The 16,624-nt window shown below is 37.0% G+C and overlaps 1 protein-coding gene and 1 pseudogene across 1 annotated transcript; both read left to right on the forward strand.

The window, feature by feature from the left end:
* Positions 1–1,704: 1,704 nt before the first annotated feature.
* On the forward strand, positions 1,705–6,318 carry LOC126604743 (probable disease resistance protein At5g66900). The gene is made up of 5 exons (XM_050272047.1): positions 1,705–3,016; positions 3,642–3,982; positions 4,302–4,660; positions 4,748–4,959; positions 5,247–6,318. The coding sequence occupies exons 1-5, from the start codon at positions 2,338–2,340 to the stop codon at positions 6,086–6,088; spliced, it is 2,433 nt and encodes an 810-aa protein (XP_050128004.1). The 5' UTR covers positions 1,705–2,337; the 3' UTR covers positions 6,089–6,318.
* Positions 6,319–11,750: 5,432 nt separating this feature from the next.
* Positions 11,751–15,807, forward strand: LOC126601295 (uncharacterized; annotated as a pseudogene).
* The last annotated feature ends 817 nt before the right edge of the window (positions 15,808–16,624 follow it).

Here is a 16,624-nt window from a genome sequence, read left to right on the forward strand (position 1 = left end):
CCCGCAATCAAAACGTTGAAGAGCCTTTGGAACTGAAAATTTTAAAATAATCTCATTCGATTGATGATCTTCAATTTTTTTGATTTTTATTTTCCTAAATAAAAAATTTCAAAATAATCTCACTTAATTGACGTTCTTCAAATTCATCATTACTATCTTTGATATAAATCTTCAAATTCAAATTTTACCAAGATTTGAACTGAAATCATATTTTATCTACAAGCGTTCAAATGAGGGTAGTTTTTTGCCAAGAAACTTCTAAGCTAAAATTTGAGGGTTTTTTTTTATATTTTGTACTCATAGTTCTATTACACTGATTTGTCCCTACAATTCGATTCTTAATGTTGTAATCTTTGTACTCATATTGATAGGAAGTATAGTATGGTTTTTTGGTTTCCGTACTTGTTTAGCATGTGATAAATGAATCTCTTATGATATTTTTGTCATGTATTGTGGAGGACAAATGATTTTAGCATGTATCTTATAGTTTTGCAGTGTTTTATAATCTTTTTGTCTTACCGTTAAAGATTTAACTAAATGATTGTGGCTTATTTTTAGCTACGCTTCTGGAAGTTGATTTTGATACCACTTTGTTTCCTGAAACTCAAAAATCGTGATTTTGCTCCTTGGAACTCGATTTCGATCTCACAATGCCCTCTAACTCCAAAGTTGTCACTTTACTTCCTAAAATTCAATATTCACTCCACTTTGGCTAGTTTTTATGTATAATTTTGTTAAATAACCGTTAAGTTTACTTATGTGGTATAATTAGAGCCCACGTATAGCTAACACATCACGAGTATAAAGCTCACAAATTCAATCAAATAGTACCACATAGATTGAAACAAAACAAAAACAAAAAACAAAAGAAAAAATAATTTTCAAACATTGTATAACTATAAAAAAGGAAAAGTAAGAAAAATAGCAAAAACAATTCATTGGATTCATCTCTTTGATCCCACTCTCTCTATAATCGTTGTCAATACATTCATTCCTTCTCCCTCCATCTCCAGTCACCTTATAATTAGTTCCATTTATTTTGTTATTTCTTATGTTCTTAAATGAGGTGGCTGATGGAGAGAGAATAATTTTTTTATTCTTTCTTGCTATTCATTTATTTCAGTAGAAATTTGGCATATTACCAATTATAAATTTTGAATGGATGAACTTATTCTAAAAAAACAAAAACAAGACAATGCAGAGCGAATTTTGAATTTCAAGAAGTAAAGTGGTGAGTTTCAAGTAGCAAAATGAGTTCAAAATCAAGTTACAGGGAGTAAAATGACAACTTGTGAGTTTCAAGGAGCAAAATAAGATAAAATCAAGTTCAAAAAGTAAAGTGACTAATTTTAAATTTTATAAAATAAAATGAGATTAAAATCGAATTTAAAAAAAGTAGCTAAAAAGAAGCCAATTATTCTTAAAATCCTCAGCCACTCTTTTGTCCGTTCGTTCATTCGTAGGAGAGCAGCCTAAGACAACAATTTATAGGCCCAAGTTGATAAAATGGGCTAAAATTTTTCGGTGGAAAGTTTTGTGTCGAAGTTAGTTGGGTTTGTTTGGGAAATTTTATTATATTCCAAGTTTACCCTGTTGGTGTAGCGATCCAAAAGATAAAAGATAATAAATAAAGATGGGCAGACCAGTAAATTGACTATTATTTTAAAAGTCAGTTACATTTTTTGGGTAAAAAATTCGTCGTTATTTTACCAGCTCCTTCTAAGAAAAGAAGTGAGCGGTGACGGGAGAAAGAAAACACGACTGAAAGGTTCCAACTTGCGACCGAATCCGATTGCGATCGAATACAACACCTTTCTGAGAGGGATGGGAATTGGGTTCTGGTAGGCGGATTCCTTGTCTCCAAAGAAAAAAAACAAGAAATCCACCCATGCACACCACTGTTTGCGTTGCCGTCCGCAGAATTGGAGAAACAAAAATACGCAGGGGTCAATCAGATCAACGATTCTAGTTGCAGGGTAGTTTTTAAAATTTTAAATATTTATTTTAGCTTTTTATCTTTGGATCAATGCATTGTAATTACCCTCTCGTCGGAAGCCATGAATGTGATAGGTAGGTGTGATATTCTTGGTCAGTCAATGGCAAAGTCAATGGCTCCGATTCGAAGTTTCTCAGGAAGCAGCTTTGCAATTTGCTTGGGAAGTCAATGGGGGTAGGTGAAAGTAAAATTCAGTGGATTGAAGCAGAATCAAGAGAGCATTTTTATTTGGGTTTTTTCATACTGCTATGGTCTTCTCTTGTCTTCAAGTTTTGATTGATATGACTACGAGTTAGTTTTCGGATTTGTCGGTGTCGGGTTTCGGTTTGAGAGAAGCTGGAATGGGAGGAGTTGGGGAAATTTTTGCAGGTGCTGCTGTAGGAGCATTGTTTAGTGTGCTGTATGATGTTGTTAAGGATGTCAAGGACAAGACTATGATGTTTAGAGAGCTCCTCGGAGATCTCGATTCCACATTAGAAGCGTTAAATCCACTGATCAAAGACATAGAGAGATACAAAAAGGTGTTGGATCAATCAAACAAGGAAGTGTTAAAGATTGTGAGACAAATAGCGGATGGGGAAGGGCTGGTTCTCAAGTGCTCCAAGCTCAGCCGGTGGAAAAGCTTCAAAAAGTATAAATACGCCAAGCAACTTCTCGATTTGGATAAATGTCTAAACAGGTTGTTGAAGATACTGAATGTGGAGGGAATAAGGAACGGGTTTGAGAACTTGCATATTTCGAGGGAGAACTTGGCCGTGTCGAAGGAGGCCTTGGCCGCTGTCCAGAAGAATGGTTTGGTAGGAAACAAAGAGAATGTTGTGATACAAAAGCAAGAAGGATTTCATGATCTGGGTTCAGTTCCTGAACCTCCACGTGTTACAGTTGGATTGGATGAGCCTTTGAGGGATTTGAAGATCATGCTTCTTAAGGACGATGTCTCGATGCTTGTGTTGACTGCTGCCGGAGGATGCGGGAAAACCACATTGGCAATGAAATTCTGTCAAGATGAGGATGTCAAAGGTATGATGATACTTTCTAATTGCTACGTGAGAAGTTTTTTTAGTAGAAGTAATCGGTAATTTAACATCTTTTTCTCTCGATTAGTACTAGTAGCATGTTATAGATGTCGTTCGTAGAGTTGAAGCCTTTTGTATGAGAGTTAACACCTACTGATATCCAAATCAAACCCAGCTGCAGATATATAAACTTATATAACATCATAGTTAATCCACAATTGTTGTAATATATCAATTGCTTGAATAGTATGTCTTACTGGATATATGGTTCCAAAATTCACGCTATCTTTTTGCCATGACTAATATGTGGTGTATCTTAGTCTCACTCATGCATATATCAATAAAGAATCGTTCCCGTTGCTGATATACAGTTCCTATCTGAGTCTTACAGAGATAATTCTCATTGATAGGAGTTTTTACTTGTCAAGAGTAACCAAGCATTTACTACATTAACCTTATGATTGGAATAGATTCTATAAAGAAAATTGATTCACCCGTTTCCTACTCTTCGCATATACTAGGGCTGCAGTTGAGATCAAGATTTAATTTTTCTACCTCAACATTCCCATCGTGTATGTTTCATTGTTTTCACATGTATGTAACATATTTCTTGTATTGTATTTTGATAGATAAATTCAAGGAAAATATCTTCTTTGTCACTGTTTCGAAAGACCCCAACTTAGATGTTGTGCAAGAGCTATATCAACGCATGAAGTCTCAGGAAACAGGACGGAATCCGCTACTGTTGGTCCTGGATGATGTTTGGTTGAAATCCAAATCCCTTCTTCAGAAGTTTGATGAATTGGAATTGCCAAATTACAAGATCCTGGTGACATCGAGATCTGAATTTCCAGGATTTGGCACTCCGTATAATCTCAAAGCTTTGAATGATGAAGATTCAATGACTCTTTTGCGTCATTCAGCATCCCTGGGAGATAGCTTGTCTGTTCCAGAAGATCTTCTGAGAAAGGTTCATTTCTTACTTTGCAATCACAACATCCATACTTACAGATGCCTCACAAATTAAAGGGGAATCAAATTAGGGAAAATAAATTGTTTTGGTCTTAGACACATACAGAAGGGAACACCCATTTTACCATATCAACCTGCAAACGACCATTTACGTACGATGTTACTTGGAACTAAAACTAAAATAAGAAGGACGATAAGTAGATAGTCATTAACCAATTTCTCATCTTCATGAAACCATTGAGATGTTAAAAGAAACTTGATATTTCGGTCTGCAACTCAGATAGTAATTGACTTCATTTGCAACAACAAACCTGCAGATACTCAAGCACTGTAAGGGAGTTCCCCTTGCCATTACAGTGACCGGAAAATCGCTTCGTGGACAAGCTACAGAATTCTGGCGTTCTAGACTAACTGAATGGTCTAAAAGTTCGATTCTTGATTCTGAGACTGAGTTGCTTCTACGGCTTCAAAGTAGCATAGATGACTTGGAAGAAAAAGAGGCTGTCGTCAAAGAATGCTTCATGGACCTTGGCTCATTTCCCGAGGACCAAAGAATCCCTGCTGCTGCTTTCATTGATATGTGGATAGAGCTATATAAGCTAGATGACGACTTTCTCTGCATTAAGAACCTCCTTGAGCTCACCACCAGAGGTCTCGCAAATCTTGTCATCACTAGGTACTCAAGCTTCTATGTTTCTGTTATGAAATATTCTTATTGAAATCTTTTTTAACTGACTGAGTTTGGAACTTTGGATTGTTCCAGGAAGGAGAATATAGAGATTGCGGATGACTACTACATCGAACACTTTGTTAGTCAACACGATATGCTTCGACAGCTGGCTATCTACAATGCGAAACTAGACCCAATAGAAGATAGAAAAAGACTGATTGTCGTAAGTGGACACAATCAACCCAAGTGGTTGACGGAACAGAAGTCCCAACCCATCAATGCTCGCCTCTTATCTATCTCCTCTGGTTGTCCCATCTCTCTCTGTAGAAAATGCATATACGAGCACATCTGCACATGTACCTATGACCAGCACTCGTAAACACACACATGGACATAAGCACTCGCGCGTGCACACAGTGACACACACACACACACACACACTAATTGCACTTTCATTTAAACTATCTGCACACATGTAAGCACACACATACGTCAAAACGAACATGCGCATGCACACACACTTGCTAATATTTGAATAGGACTTTAGTTTAAACTCTTCTCATACTCATATGTCATAGAAAATTGTTTGCAGATGGAATGTTCTCAGGAGAATGGCAGAGCGTTCATGTACCACAAGTTGAGGTTCTAGTTTTGAATTTTAAGACAGAGAACAATGCCTTGCCTGAATTTGTGGAGAAAATTGGTAACTTGAAGGTTTTAATAGTCACAAACTATGGTTTCTTACCTACTGGTTTGAATAATTTTGATCTTCTGGGTTCATTATCAAATCTAAAGAGAATCAGGTTAGAGCGCATATCAGTTCCTTCCATTACCAAGAACTTCGTACCGTTGAAGAGCCTGAAGAAGATATCTTTATTCATGTGTAACATCGGTCAAGCTTTCTGCAATTGTTCCATCAAAATTTCAGATGCATGGCCTAGTCTAGAGGAAATGAACATCGACTATTGCCATGATCTGGTGTCATTGCCGGCCGAGCTCTGTGATTTTGTTTATCTAAAGAAACTCAGTATCACCAACTGCCATAAGCTATCCGCCTTGCCTGATGAGATTGAAAAGCTTGAGAATTTAGAGGTGTTGAGGCTAAGGTCCTGCACAGACTTGGTAAGCCTTCCGGGCTCGATTGAGAAACTCAATAAGCTGTACTTTCTTGACATATACAATTGTATCAGCATTAAGGAGTTGCCTGAAAACATCGGCGAAATGAGTGGTTTAAGAAAGATAAACATGGGACAGTGCTCGAGATTGGAAGAGTTGCCTCTGTCAGTCTGGGATCTTGATCAGCAGTTAGAGGAAGTGATTTGTGATGCAGGGACAGAATATTTGTGGAAACCCTTCTTAGCTAGTTTCAGAGACAAAATCAAGGTGGCAAAAGAAAAAACCAATTTGAATTGGCTCGAAAAGCCTCAGTTGTGAGACCTGTCTTTCCTCAATAATTGTTGGAGCAACGTCTTTTTTTATTTGTGTTGCATTGTTTTCTTTAATTTTCATCTTCTTGTTGGATTTTTCTTGTTTGATTTCGTTCTTGGTTCTGTCTAGTTTCTGAGTTTCATCACATCAATTTGTAATATTGTTTATATCAAACTCTCGAGTCTTCAGAAATTGTGTTATTTTTTCCTGTGTAATTGTCATGTTATTGTTTTGCACCTGGTTGTATCTATAAGTTTTCTTTTTTTGCTTTCTTTGGTATAGAAGATTGTATATTGAAGTTACGGTTTATCCTATTTTAAGTTAATGTAGACATATAGTAAATGCCAATTTATATACCTTTGTTATTACTTATTACTGATACCCAAAAGTTAAAAAAGGTTATTATCACAAATGATCTTTGAAATTGACCAACCTCATCAAGCTAGTCCCTGAAAGTGAAAATCAATTAATGTAGTCATTGAAAATTGATGCCACAAATCAATGTGATCCTTCCGTTACAATTTCGTTAAAATTTCTGTTATGTGATTATATGCCACATAAATGTGTCCTACAAGTCTAATTAAATATTACTATGAAATTAAAAAAAAATTAAATAATAAAAAAATAATTTTTTATGTCAAAATAAAAATAAAAATTTTCACCCGTCGTCTTCGTCGAGCAGGCTTGGCAGCCATGGCAGCCCTACCCACCATGGCTCCATTTTTGGCACTCGATCCATTTAATATACCACGATACACTAGTAGAAAAACATGTTTGCGCGACGGAATCTTGCGCGACGCAACAAATTTTGTTGCGCAAAGTATGTTTGCGCGACCCTAAACACCAAACGTCGCGCAAAGGACGTTTGCGCGACGGTACTTTGCGCGACGAACGATAACGTTGCGTAAAGATGTTTTGCGCGACGCATAACTTTGTCTGTCGCGCAAAGGTAGTTTGCGCGACGTTTGGTGCGTCGCGCAAGATCTTGGCGCCAAATAAAGAAAGTTTCCCCCTTTTTTTACAACTTTGTGCGACGCACGTGCATGTACGTCGCGCAAAGACGTTTTACGCGACGCAAGTGAAACATCTTTGCGCGACGTACGTTCACTTGCGCGACGTAGGTTCACTTGCGTCGCGTAAAACATCTTTGCGCGACGTACATGCACGTGCGTCGCGCAAAGTCAACGACTTTTTGTACTTCACTTATTCAGTTTGGGAGGCAGAAACTGCAAACTCAGTTGCAGCAGCTACCTCCATCCCCCATTTCTCTTCAAAACCTTCTCCAATCTGTCCCTTGCTCATAAATTCAACATATAAATATTTCATCTCTTTTCATCATGCAATCTATCCTTTGCTATTTGATGGTCTTTGATTTGGAGTAAGCAAATCTAATTTAGCTGTTGAGAATTGAAGTTTTGTTTTTTTTTCATAAACTTGAATTGAATACTTTTGATGGCTTATATATATGAAGGTTTCAATCATTTGTTTTGAATGTTTATTGTATAACGGTATAGAATCAGTTGAATTTTAATGAGAGAATGCTTGTTATTTGGATTGTGTTTAGTGGTTTATTGAACAATTTATTAGGATATGCATCTATATGCAATCTGCTTCAAAGTTGTTGACTTGCCTTCAGTCACTAGGAAATTTGTAAGTCTTGGGGTCGTCGTAGTTACAACAGAGACAAGATGTCTTCCCTATTAGTTTTTTTGTTTTCAGAAGACAATGGTAGTGGACATATGCAACGATAAGATATGCAGAGAAAAGAATGCTATAACATTAGGGTATATTTTTCATTTTTCTTTTGGTTCTACTGAGATCATTGGTATCCATGTTTCCTTCATTTTATTAGACAGTCCGGTTAAGGATATTCTTTTATGTAGACCAACTTGTTTATAATAACCAGATTTTACCACGGTAATATACATTTTAGTTTTTACAGTAAATTGGGTTTTCATTTTCGACTTTTATTGCCCATGTTAATTAGCACACTCTTACACTGCTCTGGTAATGTTCATCACAGGGACCCATGAATGCTTGTTATTTGTTACAGCTTTACACTACAATGATAAAAGAAAATTGTGGTAATGTTCATCACAGGGACCCATGAATGCTTGTTAATTAGCACACTCTTACATTTTAGTTTTTACAGTAAATTGGGTTTTCCTTTCCTTCATCTTGTTTCTGATAAAAGAAAATTGTAGTAAAGAATCGCATGTGTGTATGAAACTTCACAACAAAGCCTCTTTCCCCTAAAGTCTCGTCTCTTCTACCTTTTTAATCTTTTATGTATGAGTTTCATAGTTCTGCAACTGATGCTTGCTTTGTAAGAATTCATGTGATTTCATCCTTCATGAATTCATATATGTGAGTTCATCAAACTGCCGATTGCAGCTGAACTTGGTAAATGAGCTGTATATGGTTAGACTTCTTAAGGTTTTATATTCGAATGAAGTATAACATACTGGGGAGGAAAATGTGATTAAGCCATGTTTGAATTAATGAAGAACAGTTGGCTTAATAATAACTGAAGATAACTGCATTATTAATGGGATAAGGCAGTTATCATAAATAGAATGGGATTGGTCCCTCTTCTCGGTATAAATATGGATGATTCACAGTTAAGTAAGGTTGCCCCATTTGAAACCTAATACATCCATTGTAGTTGTACAAGAGAAGGGAAGATACATCCTAATACAGATCATGGTTTCAAGTTCGTTTGCATGCTTATTCATGTATATCAGTCCATGCATAGATTTGGTATAACTGGGTTCTGCCGCTCAAGCGGTGGTCTCTGCCGCTCAAGCTGTAGTATGACTGGGTTCTGCCGCTCAAGCGATAGTCTCTGCCGCTCAAGCTGTAGTATGACTGGGTTCTACCGCTCAAGCGGTAGTCTCTGCCGCTCAAGCTGTAGTATGACTGAGTTCTGCCGCTCAAGCGATAGTCTCTGCCGCTCAAGTTGAAGTATGACCGGGTTCTGCCGCTCAAGCGGTGGTCTCTGCCGCTCAAGCTGTAGTATGACTGAGTTCTGCCGCTCAAGCGATAGTCTCTGCCGCTTAAGCGGTTATCTATTGCAGTAAATCTTAGTGTTTATCAAATATGCCATTTGTGTTGATTTACATGTAGTTTAGTAACTTGATTGATTGGATCCTAAATTATATTATTTCTAATATGCCTATCCATGTTTCTGGTTTGTGATATTTTTTAGACCGCACATCATCAATTATGCACCATTCAGCCAAGTTTTGCATGACAAAAGCCCGAGCGTTTGAAGTAACACGGGAGATGGTAGAAGAAAAGAGAGAAAAACTACTTAGGTCAATCTGGAAGATGGAAAGACGATGGCATTCTGGCAAAAGCACTTCCTACCAGCAATATTTTCTCTGACGGATCGAGCCTGTAGTTCAACATGGAAGATAAATTGTAACTTTGTAGGTGGCGCTGCTGTTACTTGTATGCCATCTTTCGTCATACGATTTCATTTGTGGAGTTAGCAGAACTTGTTCCATTAGTTCTTTTCAATCTTCAGCATTATCCATTATTTATTCCAAATCAATAAATTTCAGTCTGTATATTCTCAGTAATCATTTCTCACTTCATATTATTTCGGCATTATGTATCTGCATCACTATATTCGCTGAATGCGGCTATTTTCCTTATAAAAACTTGATTACTAAACGCTGCAACGTAGCTTCAGGTTTTTAATATAATCTGTAACTGGAAAGATATGCAGGTTTTGCACAAACATACTTAAAGTAACCTTTAAACTGTTATACATTTTTTACAATAACACTCAATCGCATAGAAGATCAAAGTAACATTTGCATTATACGAATCAGATAGATTATACGAAGCATATACAAACAAGTTTGACGGTTGGATCGTTGAAACTAGTTTCGTACAATGCGTATCCCATCAAAACATTAGATTCACTAACACTTGAAGTTTATTTACACCTTCATTAAGTATAACATAAGATTTTATGGTATCCACTTGTGTCAATGTTTCAAATTGACGATCGGATTGGTTGATTGTATTCATATAAGGTTAAAGAGCGTAGCTGTAAAAAATCATCAAGATCGGAGTTAAAATAACCGTTAAATCGTGATTTTTCGTTTATATCCGTTGAAATGTTTTGTCCCATTACTTGATCTCTGAATGTTTTTTTTTACGATTTTTGGTGTATACGATCTCGAAGCATATACAAACAAGTTTGACGGTTGGATCGTTGAAACTAGTTTCGTACAATGCGTATCCCATCAAAACATTAGATTCACTAACACTTGAAGTTTATTTACACTTTCATCAAGTAAAACATAAGATTTTATGGTATCCACTTGTGTCAATGTTTCAAATTGACGATCGGATTGGTTGATTGTATTCATATAAGGTTAAAGAGCGTAGCTGTAAAAAATCATCAAGATCGGAGTTAAAATAACCGTTAAATCATGATTTTTCGTTTATATCCGTTGAAATGTTTTGTCCCATTACTTGATCTCTGAATGTTTTTTTTTACGATTTTTGGCGTATACGATCTCGAAGCATATACAAACAAGTTTGACGGTTGGATCGTTGAAACTAGTTTCGTACAATGCGTATCCCATCAAAACATTAGATTCACTAACACTTGAAGTTTATTTACACTTTCATTAAGTATAACATAAGATTTTATGGTATCCACTTGTGTCAATATTTCAAATTGACGATCGGATTGGTTGATTGTATTCATATAAGGTTAAAGAGCGTAGCTGTAAAAAATCATCAAGATTGGAGTTAAAATAACCGTTAAATCGTGATTTTTCGTTTATATCCGTTGAAATGTTTTGTCCCATTACTTGATATATGAATGTTTTTTTTTTACGATTTTTGGTGTATACGATCTCGAAGCATATACAAACAAGTTTGACGGTTGGATCGTTGAAACTAGTTTCGTACAATGCGTATCCCATCAAAACATTAGATTCACTAACACTTGAAGTTTATTTACACTTTCATCAAGTATAACATAAGATTTTATGGTATCTACTTGTGTCAATGTTTCAAATTGACGATCGGATTGGTTGATTGTATTCATATAAGGTTAAAGAGCGTGGCTGTAAAAATTCATCAAAATCGGAGTTAAATTAACCGTTAAATCGTGATTTTTCTTTTATATCCGTTGAAATATTTTGTCCCGTTACTTAATCTCTGAATGTTTGTTTTTTTGCAATTTTTTGTGTATGCGATCTCGAAGCATATACAGACAAGTTTGACGGTTGGATCATTGAAACTAGTTTCGTACAATGCGTATCCCTTCAAGTTCAATGGTATATATAGTTACAAAGTAGATTTTAATTTATTTATTTTGTACTTATAACACTTATGAAATTGAATGATATATATATAGAAAAAATTATTGTGGGTTTTTGTTAGCAAAATATATTTTTGTGGGGTTTATTTAAAAAAAAATAGTTTTGAAAGAAGGAAAATCACATTTTCAGTAATTTTTATAATAATTTTGTTTTTTGAAAAAATACTTTGCGCGACCCCTTTATGTGTACGTCGCGCAAAATCACTTTGCGCGACGTCAAATTGTATAACTACGTCGCGCTAGTTGTGATAAATTTGGCGGTCCAACAGTGAAATATGGGCGCTTTTTTTTCAATTTTCCAACTTTTGACAAAATAATTGAACCATCCCTCCCAAGAACTTGTCCTTCCCAGTATTGGAGTTATTAAAAAAAGCTGAACCTTCAAGCTCTTTTTTTAATTTTCCCCGTAGACCCAGATCTTGAACCCTCCCTCCCAAATCTTGAACCCTCCCTTTTTTTTTCCCCTTACACCCCAAATCCCCCTCTCTTTCTTTCCCTATTTCTTTCCCCGTTGACCCCAAATCCTGTCTTTCCTCTTGGGTTGTCGAACCCAGACCTTGAACCCAAGCCGCCACGGGAATCTCGAAGCCGACGCGAATCAAGTCCCAAAATCAAGGTAAGGGTTTCTTCCCATCCTGTTTTCAATGTTTCTATTTTCCCTTGTATACTGGGGTACATATGGTTTTCGATAATCCATTTGCTGTCGTTTGAAGTGTAAGTTTTATGTTTTTACTTGTTTTATTCACTGGCCTTTTATCGAAATTTACATCAATTTTTGACTTTAATACCTATTATTTGGCATTTTGGAAGTTGGCTGGGAAGCTAATTCATAACCTCTGTGTTCTAAAGTTTATTGGCAGAGATTTGATGCTTCATCCAATCAACTTCACTTTATTTCTCATAACCGAGTATTGTCCGGGAAAGATCTAACAATCTAATGGTCTTGTGGTTCCTTGTATGTTGGAAATATATTGACAGTCCCCTCAGGTCTAGCGTAGAATTTTCCCCCGTCTAGCCATTGTGTTTTCAATGGGATTGGTCAAGTAGACGTGAATCCTTTCTTTCTGTTTCTTTTCAGTGTCCCCCTTAATCTCAATTAATTAATGCAGAAGTTCAGCAGTTATTCTGCCATGTTTGGAGTGAATTCTCTGATTTTCTCTTTTATATTTAAAGTGAGCATTTTCTCTCTTTTCATTGTAGATATGTAAATGATGGGAGACCCTTCTGGCAATATATAGTCAGTTCTTCCACTGGTTGTTCTGATTCTCAGTACTTTGAAGAACTTTATAACTACTATACGACTGACAAGGTTGGGTGATTTTTAAGTACCATTTTCTGTATAGGTATAGCAATATAGAGGTATGAAGTGGGTTATAATATTTTTCTTTGTTTTCTCATAGGCTTGGCATCTCTGTGATCCTGATGCTGAGAAGGTGTTTGAAGCTCTGAGGAAAGCAGGTGTTAAAGTAGGTGTTGTATCAAATTTTGATACCCGATTAAGGCCTCTTTTACACGCTCTACATTGTGAACATTGGTTTGATGCAGTAGCAGTGTCAGCCGAAGTAAGTGAATTGCTTAGAAAATTTCCTTAAGCAGACAATATGACCGAGAGAGGATACAGTAGTTGAAAACAGACAATATGTCCTATGATCTTGAGTAGTACGAGTGTTGCAAAAGTTGGTGAAACAATTTAGGAAAATCCGAGGCTTTAAGTTTGCATGCGGATAGAGGTGGTTTTGTATGCTTATTTGAAGACCAAATATAAATAATATGTATGTTTATTGTGACTCCCACTGCAAGTAATTTAAGATAAAGACCGGTAATATATATAAGCAAAGAGTTCCTTTTTTCCCTTGGTGTATGGTTGAACTTCCTTTTCGTTCGCTGTAGTTTGTTTAATGTTTTGACTCCGTCTTTGTGCTTTCAATTTGAACAATGATACGAAATATCGCTAGGCGTGGTTTACTAAAACATCATATTTTATTTACAGGATAAGTCTTTCATATATCTAGCCGGCCTACTACAGGTAAAATGTGTGCAATCAAAGCATTCCATCTAACCATAGATGTTGAAGAACTATAGTTGTTTACTTTCCCCAGGCACTAAATTCTAAATGTTGTTCTCTCTTTCAGTTTTATTTTATTATTCTTTTTTATTTTCATGTTATTTCTTTTTCAAGTATTGCATTGAAAGGGTTTACCTTTCCTACTTAACACTCTCCAATTATAATGCGGAACAAGAAGATTCATTTCATTCCTACTTATAGATGTCGAAGTTGATTACTCGTCGTCGGAGTGTGATCAATGCGCCTCCCACATTATCAGCATCTACTGCTCCAGCCGTGAGTGCTCCATTAATTGGGGAGCCTACACCCAATGTTGAGGCTACTTCTACGGCGTCCCAAGTGCCCGTCTCATCGACGTCATCAGTGTCCGTTGAGTCGCTCAGTGCACGGCGGCCTCACCGACGCTGCCGTGACCCAGAGCCTTCTGATCAGACTTCCTCGGCATCCAGAGTTGAGGGTGAGGCCTCCCAGCCACCGGGTAGTTTTTTCTAATTCTCACTACGTTGTATTTTTTTTTCATTTTAAAACTATTATTTTTATGATGATGAAAATTTGCTGGATTGTGAAAATGTGTTGCGGGTTGTGAATTACTATTATTTTACTGTTTTAATGTTTTGGGAAATGTTATACTACTAGGGGAGGTTGTGTCGAATTTTTTGTACAAATTTAAGCTTAGGGTTTTCACCATTTAAGTATTTTTGGCCAGCTAAAAAAAACACCAGGGGGCCTAGTCGAATGCTGAAGGAGTTATAGGGCGTACGTCAAAACAACTCCAAGATCAAGATTGTGTATGACCCACAACATTGTGGAGCGGCTACCAAACAGCAGCATAGCGGCGTTGCTAGTAGCTGTGGTGTTGTTATTCGAGATAATTGTCCTTTTCAGCGAGAGTCTTGGGCAAAAATTCCTGAGGAGACGAAGATATTGGTGCGACACAAGTTGTCGGTTAGTATATTAATTTTTAGCCTTTTATCATTTTTTTAATTTCGTTTACAAATATTAAAAACCAAAATATATTATCTTAATATTATTACATTTGTTACTATTATTTTATTCTTTTTCATATTCGTAGTGCGTTTATGATCTTGAGGATGTATCCCCTGAGGTCATGGTCTACTTAGAGGAGACCTTAGCAACCCGGTACAAACAATGGAAGAACAATTTTCACAAGCATTTTAAGCGATGGGATGATCCGGAGATTGCTCGCCTACATGTTCCAGATGAGTTGAAGGACCGACCAGAGGATTGGGAGTGGCTCTGCAAACATTTTACGGACCCAAAATTTGTGGTATGTATATAATATTTTAATAATAATTTATTATTGTAAATGTTATTTTTTAAGCATTTTTTATTAATTTATTTCAAATAGTCGCACTAACATGTATATTGTGTGTTTAACAGAAGAAATCTATTGCTGGCCAGAAAGCTCGGGAGTCAAAGACACTTCTCCACCATTCTGGTTCGCAGCCCTTTTCGTATAGGCTTGAGGCACGACGTGAGGTAAAAGTATATTAACTTTGAAATTTTATACAATTTAATTTTTATTATTGATTAATAAAATTTCCTTAATGTTTTTTTCTTTAGGAGGGTTCTAAGTTCCCAGAGATCGACATGTTCAAGGACGTTTACGTTCGACCTGGTAATGAGACCACTAAGCAGCTTCATGTAAGTATATGTTATTATTCTTATATGTATGAATCGTTCAAATATTATTTATATTTTGGTATTAAACATTATATGTTTTTTCTTTATTATTACAGGTTACTATGGAGGAAAAGAGCACTGCTGTTCTCCATGAAGCAGCATCGCAGCTTCCCCCGGAGACCCCGATCGAGGACGTCATAGTACCTGAGGATGCAGGTTTTCAGATCATGACTGATGTCCTGAATCAGAACTATGGTCATCGTCGTGGCAAGGTTGTTCGGGGTATGGGGAAAGCGCGGATTCGTGAGACAGGTGCTTCTTCTTCTAGATCGAACACAGCAGAGGTCGATGCATTGAAGGCGGAAGTGATGCAGCTGAGGACTGAGGGCGCGCATATGAAAGTTCAGCTGAGGGCCCAGGCCGAGGAGCTGAATACCTGTGTCGGGAGGGTGCAAGAACTTGTACAAGCCATACAGACGTCCGGCCTCCAAATCTCGCTACCAGTACCTCATCATGCTCCACCTTCGACCTCAGAGCCACCTTGCCTTGCCGATACCGAGTAGCTTGATATATTAAACCTAGGTCACTTGTAGTTTTTTTTTTTGTTCGGACATCTTGTATGTACATTTTCAGATATTTTATAATTAAATACTTTTGCTTGGTTAATTAATTATTCTTTATAATTTAATTACAATATTTATCAAAAAAAATTAAAAAAAAATTATTTTTCACTAATTTAAAAAAATTAAAAAAAAGGGTTTGCGCGACGTACGCGTAGGACACGCGTTGCGCAAAGGTACTTGCACGACGTACAATGTGCGTCGCGCAATCATACTTTGCACGACGTACAACGTGCGTCGCGCGAAGTCGCTTTGCACAACGCAGACAATGCGTCGCGCAAAGTACTTTGCACGACGTAGGGTGTGCGTCGCGCAAAGTACTTTGCGCGACGTAAGTTGTGCGTCGCGCAAAGTCACTTTGCGCGACGCAAGTTATTTTTCGTCGCGCAAACCCTAGCGTCACGGCCTTGGCGCGACTATTAGTGCGCGACGAAGTGTACGTCGCGCAAACCTTTGCGCAACGATATTTACTTTGCGCGACGAATATACGTACGTCGCGCAAAGTGTTTTTTTTACTAGTGATAGAAACCCAGTCGAACCAAACCATCTTCTTCGTCTCCGACTCCAGCGTCGCTGACCTTCTCCCCACCATATCCTCCGATCTACCGCCGCACCCAAGGCATAGGTTGACGGCCCCACACCAATCTTTCTGACGAGTAGCAGAAGATTTGGGCAAAAACCCTCCACACCCATGGGGGTTTTTGCTTCGGCTGGTAGTGGGCAGGGCTGCCATGGCAGCCAACCCTGCCCGAGAAGACAAAGGAAGAAAGAAAAAAAAAATTATTTTTTATTTTTATTTTGACATAAAAAATATTATTCATTATTATTTAAATATTTTTAATATAGATGCTAATATTTAATTA

This window comes from Malus sylvestris, chromosome 15 (genome assembly GCF_916048215.2).
Source record: "Malus sylvestris chromosome 15, drMalSylv7.2, whole genome shotgun sequence".
In the NCBI taxonomy this organism is placed as follows: Eukaryota; Viridiplantae; Streptophyta; class Magnoliopsida; order Rosales; family Rosaceae; genus Malus; species Malus sylvestris.